This window comes from Enhydra lutris, unplaced genomic scaffold, assembly GCF_002288905.1.
Source record: "Enhydra lutris kenyoni isolate GAN:26980312 unplaced genomic scaffold, ASM228890v2 scaffoldscaffold21, whole genome shotgun sequence".
Classification (NCBI taxonomy): Eukaryota; Metazoa; Chordata; class Mammalia; order Carnivora; family Mustelidae; genus Enhydra; species Enhydra lutris.
In genome coordinates this window covers 38,870,010-38,891,933 of record NW_019154105.1, presented here as the reverse complement: position 1 = coordinate 38,891,933, position 21,924 = coordinate 38,870,010, and the positions used below count along the sequence as shown (strand labels likewise).

General features: G+C 37.9%; 1 protein-coding gene across 1 annotated transcript in view; it reads left to right on the top strand.

Moving 5' to 3' along the window:
* The window catches only part of LOC111149330 (death domain containing 1), a 60,282-nt gene that overhangs the window by 18,477 nt on the left and 19,881 nt on the right, over positions 1-21,924 (top strand). Inside the window, exons 5-7 of the mRNA XM_022506323.1 lie at positions 278-442; positions 2,166-2,455; positions 10,212-10,456. Coding sequence (XP_022362031.1) covers positions 278-442; positions 2,166-2,455; positions 10,212-10,456 — 700 coding nt within the window. The remainder of the gene's footprint in view (positions 1-277; positions 443-2,165; positions 2,456-10,211; positions 10,457-21,924) is intronic.

The following is a 21,924-nucleotide window of genomic DNA, read 5'->3' as shown; positions in this document are numbered from 1 at the left end:
CCTTTCCTTCTGCTCTAAGCCATCCTGCACATTCCCTTAATTACCACACTGATCACCTTGTCCTGTGTTTGGATAATACTGTAATCCTGTGAGCTTCTGCAAAGCAAGGGCTGTATATTTCTTATCTTTGTATTCCTGGTGCCTGGCATAATTACTGGCCCATAGAATACCACAGTGTATTGTTATTGAATTATTCACTTAATGAAAGAATGAATGCCTTAAGTAAGATTTATGCCACGCAAATTTTACCAGTCTTTCTTCTGCTACCATTATATAGGACAAAAAGCGCTTCCCTAAGAAAACCTGGGAACAATACCTGTGAACCTTTGAAACTACTGGGATTCAGAAGCCGAGACGGTGATTGGTTTGGTCTGGATGATGTGGTGGTGAGAAACATGCAGAGTGGCTTGGTAGCATTTGAATTGTGTGAACATTTAGAGAGGTAATACAATGGTAATCACTAAAAGTTGATGATACTATATCCTGACGATTTACAATTGATATTTATAGAAATGGAACTATAGGATTAAATTTTTTATTCTGCAAATAAGAGTATCAATAGTTCTTCAGAGTGTGCTTCAAACGTCGGCCGGGATTGATATGAATACGCTGTCTATAATTTCATTCATGAGAGTTTCATAAGTGCTTTTGGAAAGCCCTCATAACTTAGACGTATTGTTTAAGGTTTCTTTTAACTCCCAAATAGTTTTAAAATAGCACCTTTATTTATGAAATTCCATAAAGACAGTAATTTGCTGTTCCTACTATGCTCGTCTCATAACTGTGTATATGTAAACTGAATTCGTTATTTCTGTGTCCTCATTTTGCTTTCTCATTTCCATGTTTTCTAGACAGTTCATTATGAAAAGGGTTTTAGACAGTTTTAAAGCTCATGAGGAGCAGACACTTGTAAAGAGAAGGCAATCCTATGGCTGAAGATAGCTTTTATTTTTAAATGGAATATCTTACATCTACAATTGTCTTGGGTCAGAAACGGAGTCTAAGATGAGAATTTATTGATTTATTGAGGGAGAACCCTTAGGTGAATCTTGTAAGACAATGAAAGAAATAAGTAGGGCAAAGGAATAAGATTGGAAAACCTCTGGTTTCAGTAGAAGTTTTACCTCAGCCTGATAGCTCAGGGAAGCTCTGGAGCATGAGGACCGAGAAAGATGGCTTTATACCCCTGCATTGGTCAGTCCTTGTCTGTGGGTGCAGGGATGCTCTGGCTGAAGGGGCTCCTGTAGGGCAATTCTCTGGAGAAAAGTCGGGGGAAATGTGTGAAAGGGCAGTAATCCAGCCCAGAGAAAGACATATTTATAAGTCTGTCAGGCTGCCCTAATACAGTCCCACAAACTAGGTGGCTTTGACAACAGGAATGTATTGGCTCATCATTCTAGAGGCTAGAAGTCCAAGATCAAGTTGTTAGCAAGTTTCCTTCCTTCTGAGGACTGTGAGGAAGGATCTGTTCCAGGCCTCTTTCCTTGGTTTGTAGATGGCCATTGTCATGTTCACATGGCTTTCCCTGTGTATGCATATTTCTATGTCCAGATTTCCCCTTTTTATGACACCAGTCATATTGGGTTAGGATATATCTACTGACCTCATGTTAACTTGATTACCTCCGTCAAGACCCTACCTCCAAATAAAGTCACATTCCAAGGTACTGGGGGTTAGGCCTCCAACATATGAATTTAGGTAGAGAGGATAAAATTCAACGCACAACAGGGTCCATTCATAACCATCCTTACCACAGAGAGAGATAAAATGTTTAATCCCCACTTAATTATGACCTGTATTCTTTGTCCCATTGGTAGTAAATGGATGATCTTGATTATCTTTCTCTTCTATAGTTTGAAGTAATACTCTTTGGTAATGCCAGTTAAAATATAATTTAGAATATGCTGCCATATTTAGAGCTGATCTGAGACTGGGCAATTGCTTCATCTATGAATATCTGTTTAGAACTTGGTTTGGTTTGAACGGTCCCTGGGCTGCCAAAAGTTGCATTAACGTCATTCACGAATCTAACTTTTGGGTTTTCAGCATGCTTGATTTCGAAGAATGTTGAATGGGATTGGCTCTTTCCTTGGGTGTTATTTGTTATGAGTATATCTTTGACGTAGCAGGTGGCCCTTACATCATGCATCTCTGCTCCCATGCAGGTTTGTTGTGCTTCATCTTTCTTCCAATGTGGAAAACAGCCATTTGGTTTCTTTTGTGAAAGCTCTGGAGGAAGCCATGCTCAGCACCACTGCCTGTGCTGTACTGTGCCACCAGAAAGACAACCCCCGGAGAGTAGTTATCCTTGTGGTGCCCTCTAAAGATTTAAGCCAGGTGCTTCGGGGCTTGCGCTTGGAAGCATTCAGTGGTCCCCCGGAGCCATCGCGTCCCTTCCAAGTAAAAGAAGGAGACCAGCTTCTTTTAAGATTTACTGGAAATATCTTTGCTTCAAGTAAGTAGAAAGACACCTTGTTGTACTCTCTATGGGCTAACAGCTGCAAACTTCAGAAAGAATTTGTTAAACTTGTAGGACTAAGGACACTTCCAGAAAACTGAGAGGAGGCTTTTAAAAAGTGGGAAGAGGAAAACACTTATTTGCTTCTTCCTTTCCGGTCTCTTCTCTTATGAGGGGATGAATGATCCTTATAGACAGACTCTAAGTTACATTCTTCTAGGAAGAGTCTTCTCCAGGATTACTGAGTCCAAGCTAGAATCATCTCTCTCACACAACAGGGAAGTTACCTCCTAAATACTCCTCTGCTTCCACTATTAGCCATGTGAAATCTAATCCCACACAGGAACAATAGTAACCGTTTAGAACTATAAATCATACTTTATTGCCCCATCATTAAAACCTTACAGTTATCTCTTAATTTACTTAAAATAATAACTAAACTCTTTCTGATGTACTACGAAGAATCTAATCTCGGATCAGTGGATTCCCAAGAGATGTGAGCATAGAACTATATTCCAGTATAATTATCTTATTTATACTTCCACTTACTTCATTTTATATATTTAAAAGACTACTCTGAGAAGCAATCAATAGGTTTCACCAAGTTCCAAAAGGGTCCATGGCACAAAAGTGATTAAGAACCTCTCTGATCTAGATGACACCCTGCTTACCTCTCACCCTCATATTTATCTGGTGCTTTTTTGCTTCCATTATAAATCTTACCACAACTTGAAATGATTTTATTTATTCACTTATTTTTCATTCATATACTTGTGTTCTTCACTGGAATGTAAATTTCATGAGGCTGATGACTATGTCTTCCCATGTACTCCTGAGGCTGGTACATTGAGAGTCCGGTACATCAAGAGCTTTCAATAGTTATGCAGTGAATGAGTGAATATATGACAATACTAAGAAAACAAACAGCACAAATGAATATGAGAGGTTGCAGGATAATGGGGGAGAAGTGAGGGAATAGATAAGAAAAAGAGGTAAAAACATAGACCAGTGGAACAGAGTAGAGAGCCCAGATATGAACCCTCAACTCTATGGTCAAATAATCTTCAACAAAGCAGGAAAAAATATACATTGGAAAAAGGACAGTCTCTTCAATAAATGGTGCTGGGAAAATTGGACAGCTATATGTAGAAGAATGAGACTCAACCATTCTCTTACAGCATACACAAAGATAAACTTGAAATGGATAAAAGACCTCAATGTGGTGCAGGAATCTATCAAAATCCTAGAGGAAAGCATAGGCAATAACCCCTTTGACATCAGCCACAGCAATTTCTTTTAAGACATGTCTCCAAAGGCAACAGAAACAAAAGTGAAAATGAACTTTTGGGACTTCGTCAAGATCAAAAGCTTCTGCACAGCAAAGGAAACAGTCAACAAAACAAAGAGGCAACCCACCGAAGGGGAGAAGATATTTGCAAAGGACACTATAGAACAAGGGCTGATATCCAGGATCTATAAAGAACTCCTCAAGCTCAACACACAAAAAACAGATAGTCATGTCAAAAAATGGGCAGAAGACATGAACAGACACTTCTCCAAAGAAGACATACAAATGGCTAACAGGCACATGAAAAAATGTTCTTCATCATTAGCCATCAGGGAGATTCATATCAAAACCACATTGAGATACCACCTTACACCAGTTAGAATGGCCAAAATTAACAAGACAGTAAAAAACAAGTGATGGAGGGGATGTGGAGAAAGGGGAACCCTCTTACACTGTTGGTGGGAATGCAAGGTGGTGCAGCCACTTTGGAAAACAGTGTGCAGATTCCTTAAGAAATTAAAAATAGAGCTACCCTGTGACCCTGCACTTGCACTACTGGGTATTTATCCCAAAGATACAGATGTAGTGAAAAGAAGGGCCATCTGTACCCCAATGTTCAGTAGCAATGGCCACAGTTGCCAAACTGTGGGAAAGAACCAAGATGTCCTTCAATGGATGAATGGATAAAGAAGATATGGTCCATATATACAATGGAGTATTATGCCTCCGTCAGAAAGGATGAATACCCAACTTTTATATCAACATAGATGGGACTGGAAGAGATTATGCTGAGTGAAATAAGTCAAGCAGAAAGAGTCAAGTATCATATGGTTTCACTTACTTGTGGAGCATAAGGAATAACACGGAGGACATGGGGAGATGGAGAGGAGAAGTGAGATGGGGGAAATCGGAGGGGGAGACAAACCATGAGAGACTGTGGACTCTGAGAAACAAACTGAGGGTTTTGGAGGGGAGGGGGATGGGGGGATGGGTGAGCCTGGTGGTGAGTATTAAGGAGGGCATGGATTGCATGGGGAGCACTGGGTGTGGTGCATAAACAATGAATGCTGGAACACTGAAAAGAAATAAAATAAAATAATAAAATAAAATAGAATAAAAATAAATAAAATAAAATAAAAAGGGAATAAAAAGAAGATGAAGATAATGAGAAAAGGAAGAAAAAGGAGAACACAAAGAGAAAACAGCTATATGAGAGAAGAGATAAAAAGTTTTTTGGAGAAGTTGCCATCCCAGCAATTTCTTTTTACTAATTCAACCACTTCCCCTCTGTAACTTCTCTCCTTGATGTGGAATAGAATCTAATAGGTCCGTTTGCAAAAGTGAGGGGTAAGGGAGAAGTGAGGCATGGGTTTTATGGGGATTTCTGGCCCAGGAATCTTGTGATAGACTTGAAGTAATATTTTCTGTTCACTTATAAATTGATACAGATCTCATTGATTTTTAATGATGCTTATTTTCTCTCTAATTCTGGAAATGAAGCCAAGCTCCATTGGCTCTTTGTTGTCACAAAAATGATGCAGCTTGAAACCGAGGCTGCCCTTTTTCTGGCATCTCAGAAATAAGACCCAAAGTGTCCCAGCGCAAACTGTCTTTTCCACTTCCGCATTCACTGTCCCAGCCATCTGAGTCAGCTGGCAGGAGCTAGTGAGTGAGTGACAGGGTATCAGAAAAAGGGAAAGGGAAGGGTGAGGAGGAGGAGGAAGGAACATAGAAGAGATACTTTTCTACTTGGCTTCCGAAACAGAAACCACAGTGTCTACCCTGAGACAATCTCTCCAAGAAGAGATAGTCAAAAACTGGAAGTGTCCCGCCCAAAGTAATGATGCCAGTGATTTTCCTGTAATACTTGGAAGAGCCGCTGTGTTTATCTAGTGCCCTAAACAGGAGTGAGTTACTATGCTTCTCATAAGCCGTGGTACTGAGTGTATCATTGTCCGTAATGGGGAGGGAGAACATAAGCTAAAATAAGAGTGCCTGAGGAAAGCCAGTGCCTAAGCAATTCCTTCATGTAAGGAATGGAGAAGAACTCATCTTCACTTGAGGGAAATGACTAGGGCAGGATGCCAAATTGTTTCTCTTTTGCCTTTCCTAGAGACCTCTGCTCAGATCTGTGGCCTCACTGGGTTCCTCTCCCTGTAAGAGGAGCAAGATTCCCAGGAAAGCTCTGATACCTCATCCTTTCATTAGAGCCTGTGATCGTTTCTGTGAATCTCAAAGACATACAATCAGCTAATGTCTGCTTAGAGGTTTCTCCTCTCCACCCATCTACTCCACCCACTTCTAGTTACTTCCTCCTCCACTTTCATACCTCACCTTGATGGTCATGTTTAGAAGAGTGTTCCCATCTTTCCTGATATGTCAGTTCTTATCTTACTTTTTTTTTTTTTTAAGATTTTATTTATTTATTTGACAGAGAGAGATCACAAGTAGGCAGAGAGGCAGGCAGAGAGAGAGAGGAGGAACCAGGCTCCCCACCAAGCAGAGAGCCTGATGCGGAACTAGATCCCAGGACCCTGAGATCATGACCTGAGCCTAAGGCAGAGGCTTAACCCACTGAGCCACCCAGGCACCCCAGTTCTTATCTTATTTTTTCAGATCTTTATGTACTTCTCTCTTCTGTACCTGGCCATAGGTACAATCTTCATTTATTCATTTAGTTGTTGGATCAATGTCCTTTTCTCTGACTACAGTCCCTTGAGAGCTGGTCCTGTCCTGTTGGTGGGCACCATTCCATACCCAGTACCTAGTACAATGCCTGGCAGTTAGAAGGAGTATTTGTTGGAAGAATGGAAGATAAAAACTTAGGAAAGAATTTAACATTATAGAATTATATAATTTAAAGTATTTAAAAGTTTAATTTTAAAAATATTTAATTTTGGAAATTAAATATTTAAACTTTTAAATATTTTTAAAATTAAATATTTTTATTTAATTTTAATTTAAAAGTTTAGGTGACTGTCCTGTAAGAAATGTCAAAAATTTTATATTTATTTACATAGAATAGAGATGATTCCTTTTAATGAGATCATGGGCCATGTACTTTATTTCTCCTTCTAAGAGAAAATAAGATAAGTGCTCCCCTGTTTTTTTTTTTATATTGGTCTTTGTCATCCTTCTGAATATATGTTTTCATTCTCCAGGTTACAGCTGTTAATTCAGCACTTAGACCTCCTATTGCATGTCATCTAAACCCTCAATGCTCACAAAATCCAGAAAGTGCCAGGAAATGGGCAGATAAAATTTGATATAATTACACTTTAGCATGACCCATCACATCTAGTAATTCCTAAAGAGGTCCGTGTGTGTCAAAGTTGCCCTGAATGCTCTTTGGCCCTGGGAGGTGCCCTTCCCAGAAACATGTGTAGGATGTTAGAATGAACACCCTTTTATTCACTCAACAAAAATTTCCTGCCCTTATGTATATTTTATTCTACTGGAGAGAGACAAAGAAACAATTAAGTAAATGAAATGTACAGTATGATGGGGAACAGGTGCCTTATAGATGAATAAAGCAAGGAAAAGATATCAACAGTCTTAGAGGGAGTGCCAGAGTTGCAATTTTAAATCTACTCATGACGGAGGACCTTTTTGGGAAAGTGGCATTTAAGCAGAGACTTAAAGAAGGCAAGAAAGGACCCATAATCCTATCTCAGGGGAGTTTGTTCCAGGCTGAGGGATTCTGAGTGCTACTGAACAGAGGCAGATGTGTGCCTGATCTGTTTGGGGAACAGCAAGGAGGCTGAAATGGGTGGATAAGAGGAAGTGAGAGGACAGTTCGGGTTAGGAGGTGAGTACTAAGCATTCCTTGAAGGCCATAGCAAGGAGTTGGCCTTTTATTCCAAGTGAAATGGGGAGCCATCTTGTTAACAGAGGAGTCACATGATCTGAGTTGGATTATAGAATAGATTCCCAACACAGTTGTAATCTCAGAGGCAAAAGAAGAATTGGGGAGATGGTAAATGAGCCATTGTAATAAACCAAGCAAGGGATGATGGTGGCATATGGGTAGAGGTGGTGGAGATGTATTAGAACACAGAAAACCCCTGAGCCAGTGGTTCTTACAAAATTCTTCTGGTTCTTCATTTTGCTAGCCTTTAACTTACTCATCTGACTTCTCTAAGCAAAAGCATGTATTTCTACACTTGTACATTCTATGTAATCTTTGAAAAATATCCCAATTCCCCTCACTGAGAAGAAAATATATTGCTATAAGATATATCTAGTAACGTAAAATATAAGTAAATTCCTTATTTCTTCATATGAAAAATATTTATTGAACAGCTACTATTCCAATGTCTTCTAGGAACTATATTACATAATATGTTGAGGAGAAAGCGGTTTTCAAAAGGTCAACTGATGGTTGATTTCATAATTTTGGAATGCAATAAGCGAATTTTGCTTTTACTTCTCTAAATATGACAATGTGGGAGAAAAAATAGAATAGTGAATTTTCTTTGTGTTGCTTGTCTTTTTAAAAAAAATTTTAAACATTTTTTTCCCAAGGGGCATTCAAAATGTAGTGCCATATCTTGACAGCAATGAAATTTCAACTTAAAAAAAAAAAATCTATGCTTTCTATTTATAACATTAACATCATGCTATTTACTCCTAGTAAATACTTAACAGTTTAATCTTTATTTCATATATAAACATGGCAGAGATTTACGTTACCGATCCTTATTTTAAAAAATTAAGTGGCAATGAAAGGCAGACAAATTTAGGATGTAAATTGAACCAATGTAGCTATGCTACACCCTCAATCTTTTATATCCTGCAACTAAATTATTCCTTACGAGTAATTTAATACCTGGCAGGGAGTATCTTTCAAAGGATAGAAGGAGAGATTTATTAAGTTTTATTCTGTTGGGACAAAAGTAGCAGCGCTAGTAGCATGGAGTAGAACTTTGTCAAGTGTTATACTCCAGTGATCTATAAATTCTAATTTACTTAATTTACTAGGTGACATTTTTAGTGACTCCAATTTTTTTCTTCTTTTTTTACCGGAATGAAATTCTTTAAGAAGGCAAGCCCTGGCTTGTCATTCCTTTTCTAGGATGTCCTAGAAGTCATTCTATTCGAGTAGCCAAGTTCCCCCTAAAATATAAACTTTTGTGAAGAGACATTCTCCAACACCTTTCATAACCTGGAGTTCTTCAAATTCTGGATTTAACTGTGCTTTAGAGATTCATCAAAATGGCCTCTGGTAGTCCAACGGGGAGAAAAATATTGGTGTCATCTACATCTCTCACTGAACTCTTCTTTTATTGGGAAGGTTTTCCATGAGACAGAGCTCTGAGTAGTCAACATTTAGTCTTCTAGGAATAGGAGGAAATTTCAACTTCTATATAAAGGCTTCATGTTGATATTAAAAAAAAAAATTAAGTGCTGATCACTTTATCCATATTATTTCTTTTCATTCCCAGAGCAATCCTAGGAGGTAAGTTTTATTTCTCTTGCTTTAAAGATAAGGAAGTTAAGCCTCCAAGAAGTTCAGAGATGTGAAATGACTGCAGTATTGCAGTGTGGATAAATAGTTGGGCTGGACTTGTATTTAGCTCTCTAAGTTTGAAACATACTATCTTACTGTTACAATCTAGCTTACATTTACATTTTGAGAAGGGTAATGTAGACATGCCTTAAGGAAAATGGCAGTCTCTGTCTTGCTTTTGCAGTGACAACATAAAATTGTCCTGCTAAAACCTCCATGAGAGAAAAGGTATCTCCACCAAAGCTCTAGTATTTGCAATGAACAGTTGAGAAGATAGACTCTTATTTGGTGGAATTAATCAGGTTTCAATATAAATGTCAGTAACATAAGTCTAGTAACTCTTCCATTTTTAAAATTTTGCTAAAATATCTCTATTTCTGTGATGGTAGAAATGTTTTGCACCTGCACTGCCAAATAAGGTAGCTACTAAACATAGGTTGCTATTGAATATTTGAAATGGGGCTGGAGTGATCAAGGAATTGATTTTACATTTTATTTAATTTTAATTATTTTCGCCTTTAATTTTAAAGCCACATGCTGCTGGTGGATACCATACATCTAGAATGCCTATGGTGAGGTCACGTTAGTGTTCCATATGCTATGAACAGTTAAGGGAGAGAAAAAAGACAATTATTGAAAGGTAAAAATAATTTTCTAAATACAGAAAGAACTGAATATTTCCAATAGTTTTTTTGTTAGAGCAAAATGGAAGGGAAAAAGAAAATCAAAGATTTTTAGATCTGGAAACAGCCAGAGAGGACCTGACCCAATTATAGATAAGAAACCCTTTTAGTCATCCGCAGTCTCAGACCATTTCTGCTTAAATTTTGGCAAAAAGTGATGATACCATAATAACTTAAATTATATAAAAAGTAAAATAATTATTTAGATTTAAAAAGTAAATAAGACAAAATGTTATATTTTAATAATAACAAATGCATTTTCCTTCTTTTTAGGCAATGGGAAGGATTATGAAAAAGATTACAAGCTTATATTTCATTTACAAAGAAAACCCAGGCTGGAACTCCAGATCAAAGAGGTGGATGAATTTGGAAACTATAGCTGCCCTCATTATAAGGGCACCATTGTAATTTATAAAATACCTAAAGAAAAGGTAGTCCACAACTTGGATCAATCTCTTATACTTGATGAAAACCATCATCATTTGCCAATTTGCAAATTACCATTGAAATTGGCAAAGGTAAGATATTTTACTTCCCTAATTACCTTATTTTGTTAATTCTTCTTAATTCTCTACCATAATCTATACTTTATGCATATGGATACTTAAGGTTAAAAAGAAAAGCAGGTCTAAAGTTGATAAGGAAGGAGTGGGTAGTTACAATTTTTTTTTTTAAGATTTTATTTATTTATTTGACAGAGAGACAGAGAGAGATCACAAGTAGGCAGAGAGGCAGGCAGAGAGAGAGAGGGGGAAGCAGGCTCCCCACTGAGCATAGAGCCTGACATGGGGCTCCATCTCAGGACCCTGAGATCATGACCTGAGCTGAAGACAAAGGCTTAACCCACTGAGCCATCCAGGTGCCCGGGTAGCTACAATTTTAAAGTGGTGGAACACCTATTGGGATTTTCACTTTCTACCAGGAACAATTCAAGTTGATCTGGTCTTCATGATGATTACGGAAATAACGGCATTCATTTTCTGTAACTGCATTGGAATAACTGGAAAGTTATTTATGAAAACACTGAATATATTTCAGAACAACATATTTAGGAAAAGTCATGTGGTGAGCAGGAAAACAACTTCAAAACATTTTAATCAATATTTATCAAATCCTGCACACTTAAGGATGAGTTACTCTTACCTAAAATTCTTATTCTCATCAGGAAAGTAGGATTGAGTTGTTTCTCCAAATAGGTCAAACAAATAGTTTTATTGCTGTGCATACTATTTTCTTCAGTGATCCAGGACTTAGTATTTCTGAAGTATTTTCTTAATGAGAAATATAACTGAAAATTCATTTTATCACTCCAATGAGCAAACTTATTCTTTAAAGATGCTAAAATTATTTTTCCATGTTTTTGGTTTTTTGTGTTATGAATAACAGAAATATGTTTCCCCTACTGTTAGATTTCTATACTGATTTTAAGTTAATTAGTAAAGTAATTAATAAATTGACAAATATTTTTTTGAACTTCTGAAATAGGGTATGTGCTATGCTGGGCATTGTGAAAAATACAGAGATAGAGAGGATAATACATGCCCTAAAACAGTGTTGTCCCAAATGATAGCCACTATCCATATGTGTCTGTGGGATACTTGAAATATGGCTAGTCCAAATTGAGAGGTGCTGTAAGTGTAAAACACATACTAGATTTCAAAGATATAGTACAAAAAACACAAAGTAAGTCATTAATCATTTGTTTATATTGACTTTATAATAAATTATGTTATTTTGGTTATGGTTAAATAAAATATATCATCAAAATATAATATAAATAATATAATAAAATACATTATCACTTAGCCCCAATAAAATTAATTTCACCTGTTTAAAAATTTTTTTTCTGTGGCTAACTTGAACATTTCAAATTACTTATTTGTCTCAAACTATATTTCTATGGGGCAGTGTGGTTCTAAATGATTTGCAATCTAGAACAGTATGGAAAACATGTACAGTGGATCCTTGAACAACTCAGGAGTTAGGGGTACCAAGCCCTGCATAGTAAAAAATCTGAGTATAACTTTGGACTCCCCCAAAACTTAACCCTTAATAGCTATATGTTGACTGGAAGTCTTACTGGTAACATAAACTGTCTATTGACCCATACTATATGCTACATGTTTAATATATTGTATTCTTATAATAAATGAGAAAAGAATATTATTAAGAAAATCATAAGGAAAATACATTTACTGTAAATGTGCTGTATTTATTTTAAAAAATCAATGTATAGGTTGACCCATGCATTTCAAACCTGTGTTCTTCAAAGGTCAACTATATACAAAATCACCTTCGAAGACAATAAATGATTAGACTAGTGGGATAAACTGTACTCATAGTTGTTCAGAGGAGGAAAAAACCTTTTCTAGAAGCTGATGCTGGTAGAAATTTCATGGTGGGCATAGCATTTTATCTGAGTTTGTAAGTTAGTAGAAATTTGGCCAATGGAAATGAAGAAAAAAATATGTTACGGTGAAATAGAATTAGTTAAACTGGAGGTGGTAGGCATAAATTAACAGGGATTTGTTATTCATAGAGTAACCACTATAATAACTTCTAATGTCTCTCAAGTGCTTTACATATCCCATATTATTAAATCTGCACATGAGACATCACTGTTCTCATTTTACAGGAAACTGAGGCATAGAAATTTTCATCAACTTGCTCCTGGTCCCATAGCTAAGTAAGTGTCTGATTAGGACTCAAACCTAGAAAATCAGCTTCCCACATGAGCAACTGCTCTCTGCTCTTGTCTCTTTAGCAGATAAAATCAGGATTTGGATAAACTTAAGGGCATAAGATGTATATTTAGGACTTCCATGTTCACCCCTGAAGTTGTTGAATAATTTCATGAGCATTATGCTTTAGCATAAAGGTGATAGGAAAATTATATAATGAATGATATGACCTGGATTCTGGTCAAACTGAAAGCAGCCATTACAGCCAAGGTGCTGGGTTCTAGAGACATTAATTCCTTACTTCCCGGTTTGGAAGAGATTCTGAGGCTCCTGGAAGGCATAGGTAGGGTAGCAGAATCTATTAAACCACTTATACTTTAAAAATTATGTTTAAAAACAGTATAGCTGTGTAAGTGTATACCCACTAACAGTTTTCCCTCTGTGCATTTTCATCCCCATCTCAGGGCCTTTGCACTTGCTACTCACTATGCTTGGGGCTCAGATATAGCTGGTTCTTCATCCTTTGGGTTTAAGCTCACATATCACCCCCCACCATTATTCCCCTCATCTCCTTATCTACAGTCACTTCTTAACACTTGAGCCTTTTAAAGCTTACTTCATAACTCTTACAATTAATTGAAACTATTAGATTTATTTATTTGTTCACATATTTTCCTTTTGACTTTGCCCCTTGAGAAAGCAAGCTCCATGAGTGAAGGACCTTGTTTCCTTATTCTGGCTGCACTGTCAGTGATTAGAACAGTGCCAGGCACATAGTAGGTACTTTAAATATTTGCAACTGGATGAATGAGGGAGAGGTCTATAGCGTTCCTTAGATTCTAAAAATTTAAGAACTATGGACTTCATGGAATACTCAAATTCTCTTGAACCAGTGGTTTACAGTCTCATTTACAAACACTTAGCTGGTTGATGTGCATCTATGTGAAGCTTCGAGAGCAGAGGAAGGCAACATTGGGGACATTCTCCAGGTGGCTCAGTTTAGCACATGACTTCGTCAGCTTACTCTGTTGTTCTGCTGCTATAGTGACACTGGGGGGTTGACAGGTCAGGGGGCTGTTGGAATTCTCCGGCAGGAAGGAGTGAGAGCCTCACTGTGATGATGGCAAATGATGGAAAGGAGCATCTAATGGAAGAAAGGACAGACTTGAGGTCCAGAATGTGACACAAATTCAACTTTCAGTTTTTAGTGTTTTCTCTGTGGCCTATCTGACTTCATGAATCAGTGAGCCAAAGTAGCCAAGCTAGGTAGCCTAGGGCTTTATGTGGATTTTGCTCAGTGAAAGTCTATGGGAGTGACTGTTCGGGTCTTTTGCATAAGCCCTTCCTCTGACTTGATTCTAGCAAACCATTCAGCACCTGCATGCCTGAACACATCCTACCAGTCACCCCTTATAGCTCTGCTGAGGTGTGACTTCTCCCAGGAAGCCTTCTTTGACTTCCCCTTTTGGTGTGCTTGGTGTGTGTTCCCCAACACCCTACACTTTCCCTATCACTGCAGTTATTGGATTTTATCATAATCACTTATTTCCCACTAGACAAATATTTCTCAATCTTTTTGTTTGTTTTTGCCCTCCAAATGAGTTTTTTTTAGACATTTTTCCCTCTAATCAACCCTCCCCCCATTAAATTTTAATATCACAGATATACAGTAGGGCAATTTATAAATTGAAAGTGTGAAGTCTTTTCAACTTGCCCTAGAGTGAATTTTCTCTCCGGGAGGGTGATGTTACCCTGGTTGGAAATACACGCGATTATAACCCAGGCACAGATATTATCCTGTTCAATTTGCGTTTCCAGTGCCAGGCATATAGTACATGCTCGATAATTATTTATGGACAATCAGATGAATGAGACAATTTCTTCAAACCTTAAGATTTGTTCAGTCCTGACACTGATAATCTTGAAACTATATTGGCATGTTTAAACATAGTATATTTTATATGTCTGCTGACCTTCATGTATTAATCCACTGTTCATAGCCACTGTCCTTTCTTTTTCTTCTAGATAGGTTTGTATAGGACTTTCCAGATTTAGTCTCTCGGCTGTTTTTCATGCCTATTTACTAGAAGATTTTTGGGTTGAGGGAAAAAATCTGTGGCTACAGAAAATTTTCCCCCTTTTCAACCTAATATACCTAAGTGGGAGTTGAAACCATGACCTTTAGTTTGTAAGAACAGATTCCTTCGATAAAGTTCAGAATTTAAAAAAAAAAATTGACCTCAGCTTGACAGTATTAGAAGATGCTATTTTTCAGGAAATGAAAGTAACCCTATTATATGGAGGTTAGCATTAATGGACACTACAGTACGCACACATTTGTACATGTAGTGTAAATTAGGTGAAGGCATTTGTCAGATGTGCTTTTCACACAGAAGACACGCAGCAAATATTTATACGTACATATATAGATGGAAACATGCACATTCACATACACATAATTCTAATGTTGGACCTTATGTACTGTCTGGTTTCCAAAGATGTGAAAACATATCATGCATTACCTCATGTTTGTGAGGAATAATGTGTCTCATTCCTCAGCTTCCACATTCCATTTGTTCATGTATAAATCTATTCAACAAACATTTTTTGTATCCCATGGACCAGACATACAGTGGTGTTCTCTTATGTATCATCTCATTTTCCTTTTACCTCTCCACAGACTATTGTCAACTCAGAGAGCAGAATGAGCCTCTAAACCATCAAACAGATCATTTCCTTCCTCAGCTCCAAACCCTGGAATGGCTCCTAGTTTCACTCACAGTAAAAGACTGTGTACGAACTTGGCCCTCCTTGACTCTAGGACCTTCTCTCCTATACTCTTTCCTTGTTCAATGCTCGCCACAATGACCCTCTTACTGTCTTTGAATTTGCCACACCTGCTTCTGCTTCTGGTCCTTATATTAGTGGTTCCCCTTGCCTGGAATGTTCTTCCATCCCCCAGATACCAGCAAGGCCAACATCCTTACCTCCTTCAATTCTTTGATGAAATTTCCCCTTCTCTCTGAGGCCTACTCTGATTCTAGTTCTTACTTCAGTCTACTCCTTCCCGCACAACCTGACACTCCTGATCCTCCTTCAACAACTCTGCTTTTTTTCTTTCCTTTCCTCTAAAGCATTTATTTCTTTGTTTACTATGTTTATCAGAAGAGCACTACTACTTCACAATGGGAACACGAGCTTCTTGAAGGCAAGGACCTTTATGTGTTGTTCATTGCTGAATTCCAAGGCCCTGGAAGAGCGCCTGCCATCGGTTAGGTGCTCAAATACTGTTTGTTACAGGAATGAATTCATAAGTAGAGCTTGTATTTTAAATACCCCAAGTGTGAAGAGCAAAGTGAGAAAAGTCAAGAAGGAAAATAAATTAGCTTTGGAGGGTTGACAGAATTTGCAGTGTGTGCTTACGGATGTGATAGCCAGCACAGGCTTCACTATGACTGACAGGAATGTCTTCTACCCATGTGGCCAAGAGAGCCCTGTGGTGAGGGAAACAGTAAGTACCCAGGGAGCCATGGGCATGAATTTTAATCAAGGACTTCCTGGTTGATGCTCCTGGGAGGGGCAGAGAGACGGGAAACGGTTTGAATGATAAAGAGGGTCCTCACGATAATTCACATTTCAATATGATTTTCTGAAAATGGTCACATAATCAATATTGGTGAAAACGTATGATGGAAAAGTACCATGACTTGTCTTTAAGTCTTTCCTAAGTTGTGTGTCAAACTTCCTTCTTTTACAAAATATTCTAGTGAATTCAGTTCACACCATTTCTATTTGTACTCTCAAGTTTCAAAAAACTCTCAAATATTTTTTTTTAGGTGGAAGGAAGTGGTGTGTGCATATGTGTGCTTCTGAAGTCGCGTCACATAGGTGACTGCCATTTGATTATTTGCGCTATGTTGAGCTGTGACTGCCTTTTAGTATTCCTGTCTGCTTAGAAGTTTTGCTCTGAAGGAGAGAAGGGTTCTGGGTCTGGTGGCTCTTTCTGTGGGATTCTATCAGGGGGCCCCACTTTCCCAGCTGTACCTAACCTACATATTTACGTAAGCCATCTGGTGACCCACGTTTTGCTTAGCCTGAACTTCCTCTTTTTTTTTTTTTTTTTAACTTTTTTTAAACGACATGTGATTTCTAGTAAATAATGATACTGCTTCAACACTTACTTTCACCACATTAAATAACTTGCTTTGTCAAAGAGAGGAAGCAGGCAGAGGCTGCTACAACGATTTACTCCACAATCACCACCTTCTCACCACTTTGGACTTCCAGGGCCATCTCCCTGCCCTGTCAGGAAGGACTATTTTTCATACAATTTTTTTTTAATCTAAGAATATGAAATATTATAAAGAACAATCTCAACTCTGTAAATGAGAAGACCCAGAGCTATAGAAAATTTTTACATTCACGGGCTCTTCAGTTCTACTTAGGTTTTTCAGTTGTAATAATCTACAAAGTTATTCTGAAGTTTAAGAATGATGTGGAACTTCATATCCCATTGCTAGCTATGACGAAGCAGATTTTACCAGGTGTATACTTTCCAAATAAAACTGGATAAGAGAAATCAGGGTTTTGTTGGCTTGTGTGTGTCTGTGTGTGTTAGATGGGGGGGGGTAGGTGGAGGGGAGCCATTATGAACCTCATGGTAATTATGGAATTTTTGGTAACTTAGTTTCGTGCCTTTCCTCATAGAGCTAACTGTAATATCATGCATGTTGGTTTGTGCTCCCTCCTTACCAATTATAGAAGAAAGTCACTAAAATCTTGGTAAATAGAGATATCATGTCTTTTTTTTTTTTTTTAACCTGTGAAAATTTTACAAAGCCTTCTCCCTCTTTCCAGTGTTGCAGTTCTGACTCTCCTTGGCTCTTCCTTGACCTGCCTTCCATTCCTGCAATCTTACCTTCCTCTAAGTCATCAGAATGACCTTCAAAGACAGCCTTGACCATGTCACTGAAAAATCTACTTTTTATTGTATATGAGATGTTTAAGGAAGAAAACGATCAAAACTGCTTTAGTCAGAAACAGAACCTTTTTTTAGAAGGGGGTTGCCCCACCAATTTAATCAGAAGAGGACCTTTCCCTTCTCTGGCTCTTCTTCTTCTTCTTTATCTATCCCTTCTTTTTCCTTTTCCTACCCCCTCTTTCCTCCTTCTCCCCCACTCTTCCCCATCTCTTTCCCCTTCTCCTTCTCTGTTCCTTCTCACCTCTTCTCCTCATGCCCCCTCCTTCACTGTTTGTTCATACAAGGGAAGATTTTCTCTGCTCAGCGGGCAGAATAACTAAACCAGAAATTGTGCTGCATATTGTCTTGTGGATTTCAAGAATTCTTCTACAAAGGAAACACATAAAATTTTCCCTCCCTGAGAAAATTTTAACAAAAAACTAATTGACATATTTACATGTATTCTCATAATATTTAGTAAGTAAAAAATGATGTTCATTAATTTGGACAATTTCTAGTTCATGAACTCCAACTGTAATTTTTTTTTCTGTAGAGATGTCAGCCAACATGTTAATTAACATATACTAATTAAATATTAATTAATATATTAATTACATATTAAACTATATAAAAGTTATTATGTAGGGCCTAAAAGTTAATAGTAGTAGTGGTCAAAGCCCTAGCTTTCGGAAATTACAATCCAGTTCAGGAAATAAAGCATAAATACTTTAAGAGTTATAAAACAATGCAAAAGATAAATAATAATTGAATAAAACAATCTAGTAATATCACAGGACAGGAACTGATGATTAACTGCAAATGAATGGACAAGATGGTAAGTGCTAGGACATTTCAGACAGGGGAGGGAATCCTGTGGCTGAGGTGACATGGGACACTTCACATGTTGAGAATGTCTCCATTCTGGAAAGGAACCGGGAAAGAGGCCGTGGATTCCACACAAGACAGATGGCATGAGCTGAAACTTAGAAGTGGCAAAGCATAAAATATGTTTCAAGAAAGGACAATGTGTAGATCTGTGTGGCTTGTGTGGAATATTTGGAAAAATCACATTGGAAATAAATTGGGGGGAAATTATGGTGATCTTTGAATGCCTTATTATATCAACCAAATGTCTCTGTGAAATTGAGAGATTTAGGATTTGGGACCAACTGGACTTGGCGATAGAGTGAACTTGTGGGGCGGGGGGGTTGGGAGGTAGTAGGACACTGAGAGAGAGAGTGGCTGTTGGGGAGGGGTACTTCTGAGTGTGACTCCCAGGACACTGGTTTGAGCGACGGTGCTATGATACAACATAGTGTTTCATTGACTTTAGTTTGGAATTGTGTTCAAACTGGCATTTCATCTCTACTCACCCCAGTATGGTCCTAAACAATAGATGTTTGTGAGTTTCTCCTTGAAGGCTCATCACCAGTCCCCTTTACTACTCTACACCACCCAACTGACAGGGTGGTTTCCTTAAAAACAAATATATGATTTTATTAGTCTTCTAAAACTTATCAAATGGCACTCCCTATCTGTCGATCAAGGTCCAACCCACTCACCTGGTGCATAAGGGGGGGCCACTTCACAAAGCGGGGGCCACTTACCCTTCAACCCCTTCCTATTACATTTACATGATTGATGTCTTTTGCTCCAGGGCCAGGATGGTCCCATTTCTTTTACACATTATGGTCTTAACTACCTCAGAGGCTCTTCCCACAGCTGCCCTTGGGGCAGAACTGACTCCACACTTAGCTCTATTATCATCTCTTTGGAAGAAGCCTTTAAATTTCCCAGGCACAATTAGACACTGCCCTGGATCTGTAACCGTAGCAATTTGAATAGATACGAAAGGATGGTCTCTTATCATTTTTATTTGTATAATCCTAACAATAATGATAATTACTCATATTTATCAAGTTATTCACTATGAGTAACTCAATAAAGCATTTATGCATATTAACTCATTTACTGAAAGGGTAAGCCATTGAAGAAACCAAGGGACAGAGCGGTTTGTTCAAGGGAAAATAGTTGGAGAATGGCAAAGCTACTGTTGGAATCCAGTTTGTCTGATTCCAATGGTGGCACCCCTCACCGTGATACCGAGCGTCTCCTCTGATAACTGAATTCCTCAGGGCTGGAGGCATAGTTCGTACCATTTCATAATCCCATCTCCTGGGTATGCATTCAGTAATGTTGTGCTGAACTGTTTAATGAATAAATGAATGCATGCTGGGGAAAGTGATAAAGCAATTGAAGAAAGAGTTTTACTAGCCCACAAAAGCTTTGCGTGTTTGTTTTCCCAGCTAATAGTTAATACATTTAGCAGAAGCCTGTCATGACTTCAAAGGAATGACTAATGTGGGGATTTTGCAGTTGTGGCCATACCTGGAAGGGAGATGTTTGTGGCTCTCCAGGCCTTTCCCAGTAACATTCATATCACTCTTTCTGTTGGAAACACTACTCCTATGTATAAACCAAAAAAAAGTGAAACAAAGCAAAAAGATCAGGAAACTTGAAAAAAATTCTACAGAAGAATATTGGAGTTAGATATTAGAAGAATCTAATTCTGGAATCTAGAAGTTAGAATACACTAGAAAAAAAACAATGCTCCGAGTCAAACAGGCACTTGGACAGGTCTTCACGATGGACAAAAACATAGTGGGATTATAATTTAAACAATAAAGAACAATAAAGAAGAGGTATTTTACATAAATTTGAATGGTGTTATGTACCTTTGATTTGTTGAGCTGCTATTAAAATCAATAGTGTCTCCCACAGAGCTGCATTTATGGATCCAAGGCATCTGCTTTTGCCAGAATTGCTTGGAAGAGGGAGCAAAGTGTCAAGTATATCAGCGATAGTTAACACTTAGCCCGTGTTTGCTGTGTGCCAGGCATGTTGGAAGTTCTCTGTATATTTTGTCATTTGAGCATCACTACAACTGTGGTATATGTACTGCTTTGCCCTTTGGTAGATTAAAAAAAAAAAAAAGAAAAGAAAAAGAACACAGAGACATTCATTTCAAAATTATGTTTATCCATTCCAGACTGATTTGACAACTTTTCTTTATTGGCTCCATGTATGTCCTATCTATAGTTCCTGAGTTCTCCAGAACTTCGCTCATGTTTTATCTGCAGCCATCCCCGAAAGCCTCTTCCTTCCATCTGTCCCAGCTCCTCAGATCAGCTGGGGTTTCTTGAATTAGTCTATCTGGTTACCAAGGTCCTGAAGCTGTTTCCCTTCAGGACTGACTTCTTAAGTCTGAGAGATGTTTATTCCTGTCCTCTCGACAAAGCCACCAACAAATTAAAGCCCTAAATAAAAAGAGCCATTTTCTAAGAAGCATTTGAAAGAACTATATTGAAATAAGAAAAACATAAGCTTGACTGCAGGAAAATGAACCCAAGCTTAAGACTGAGAAAGACCTGAGCTTAAACAAAGATAAGAATTGAGATTTCTTCCGGGATAGACAGCAGTCTGATTTCATTTCCAAAAAAAAAGTTAATTTCATTTCCCAAAAAAAGTTAATTTCTAGATTTATCTCCAAGCTAGACTCTCGGTCAGCTCTTCTTGCTCTAAACCTTCCCCGCACCCTCTTACATGAATCTTAGTTCTCTGTGGGTTTATGCCAGTCTTCAGATTTCTCTGTGCAGAAGCACTTCCTTTTATTGTGTGGGCCAAGCATTTCTGCCTAAGCCTTCAGGAAGTTCTACACTGACTGTGCAATTACAAGAATATCCACGATGAAAACAACAAAAGGATATGTATTGACTGATGTTGGAGACTTTTAATTTATTTTAAAAGTTTATGGGGTGGGGAGGAGATTTTCAGTGGCACACAAAAACAGAGAAAATACATAATGAATTTACATGGACCCATGACCTTGTGCCATTTAAAAAAAAAAAAAGATTTTATGGATTTATTTGAGAGAGAGAGCCCTTATTCATGAGCAAGGGGGAGGGGCAGAGGGAAAGAGAAAAGCAGGCTCCCCACTAAGCAGGGCTTCATCCCAGCACCCTGGGGTCATGACCTGAGCTGAAAGCAGATATTTAACCAACTGAGCCACCCAGATGCCTCTGCTATTATTGTTTCATCTGAAACCACTGGGGTTTTTTTGTTTGTTTGTTTGAATCTCTTAAAGCAAATCACCTAAAGCTATAGTATCCTTTTACTTGTAAAAAAAATTCTGTGTGTTTTCTAAGAGGGTAAGGATTTATAAAAAAAAAAAACCAAAACATAGTACCATTGCTACACCAATGATATTAGCAATTATTACTTTAAAAAGAGATTTTATTTATTTGAGAGAGAGAGAAAGAGATCACAAGTAGGCAGAGAGGCAGGC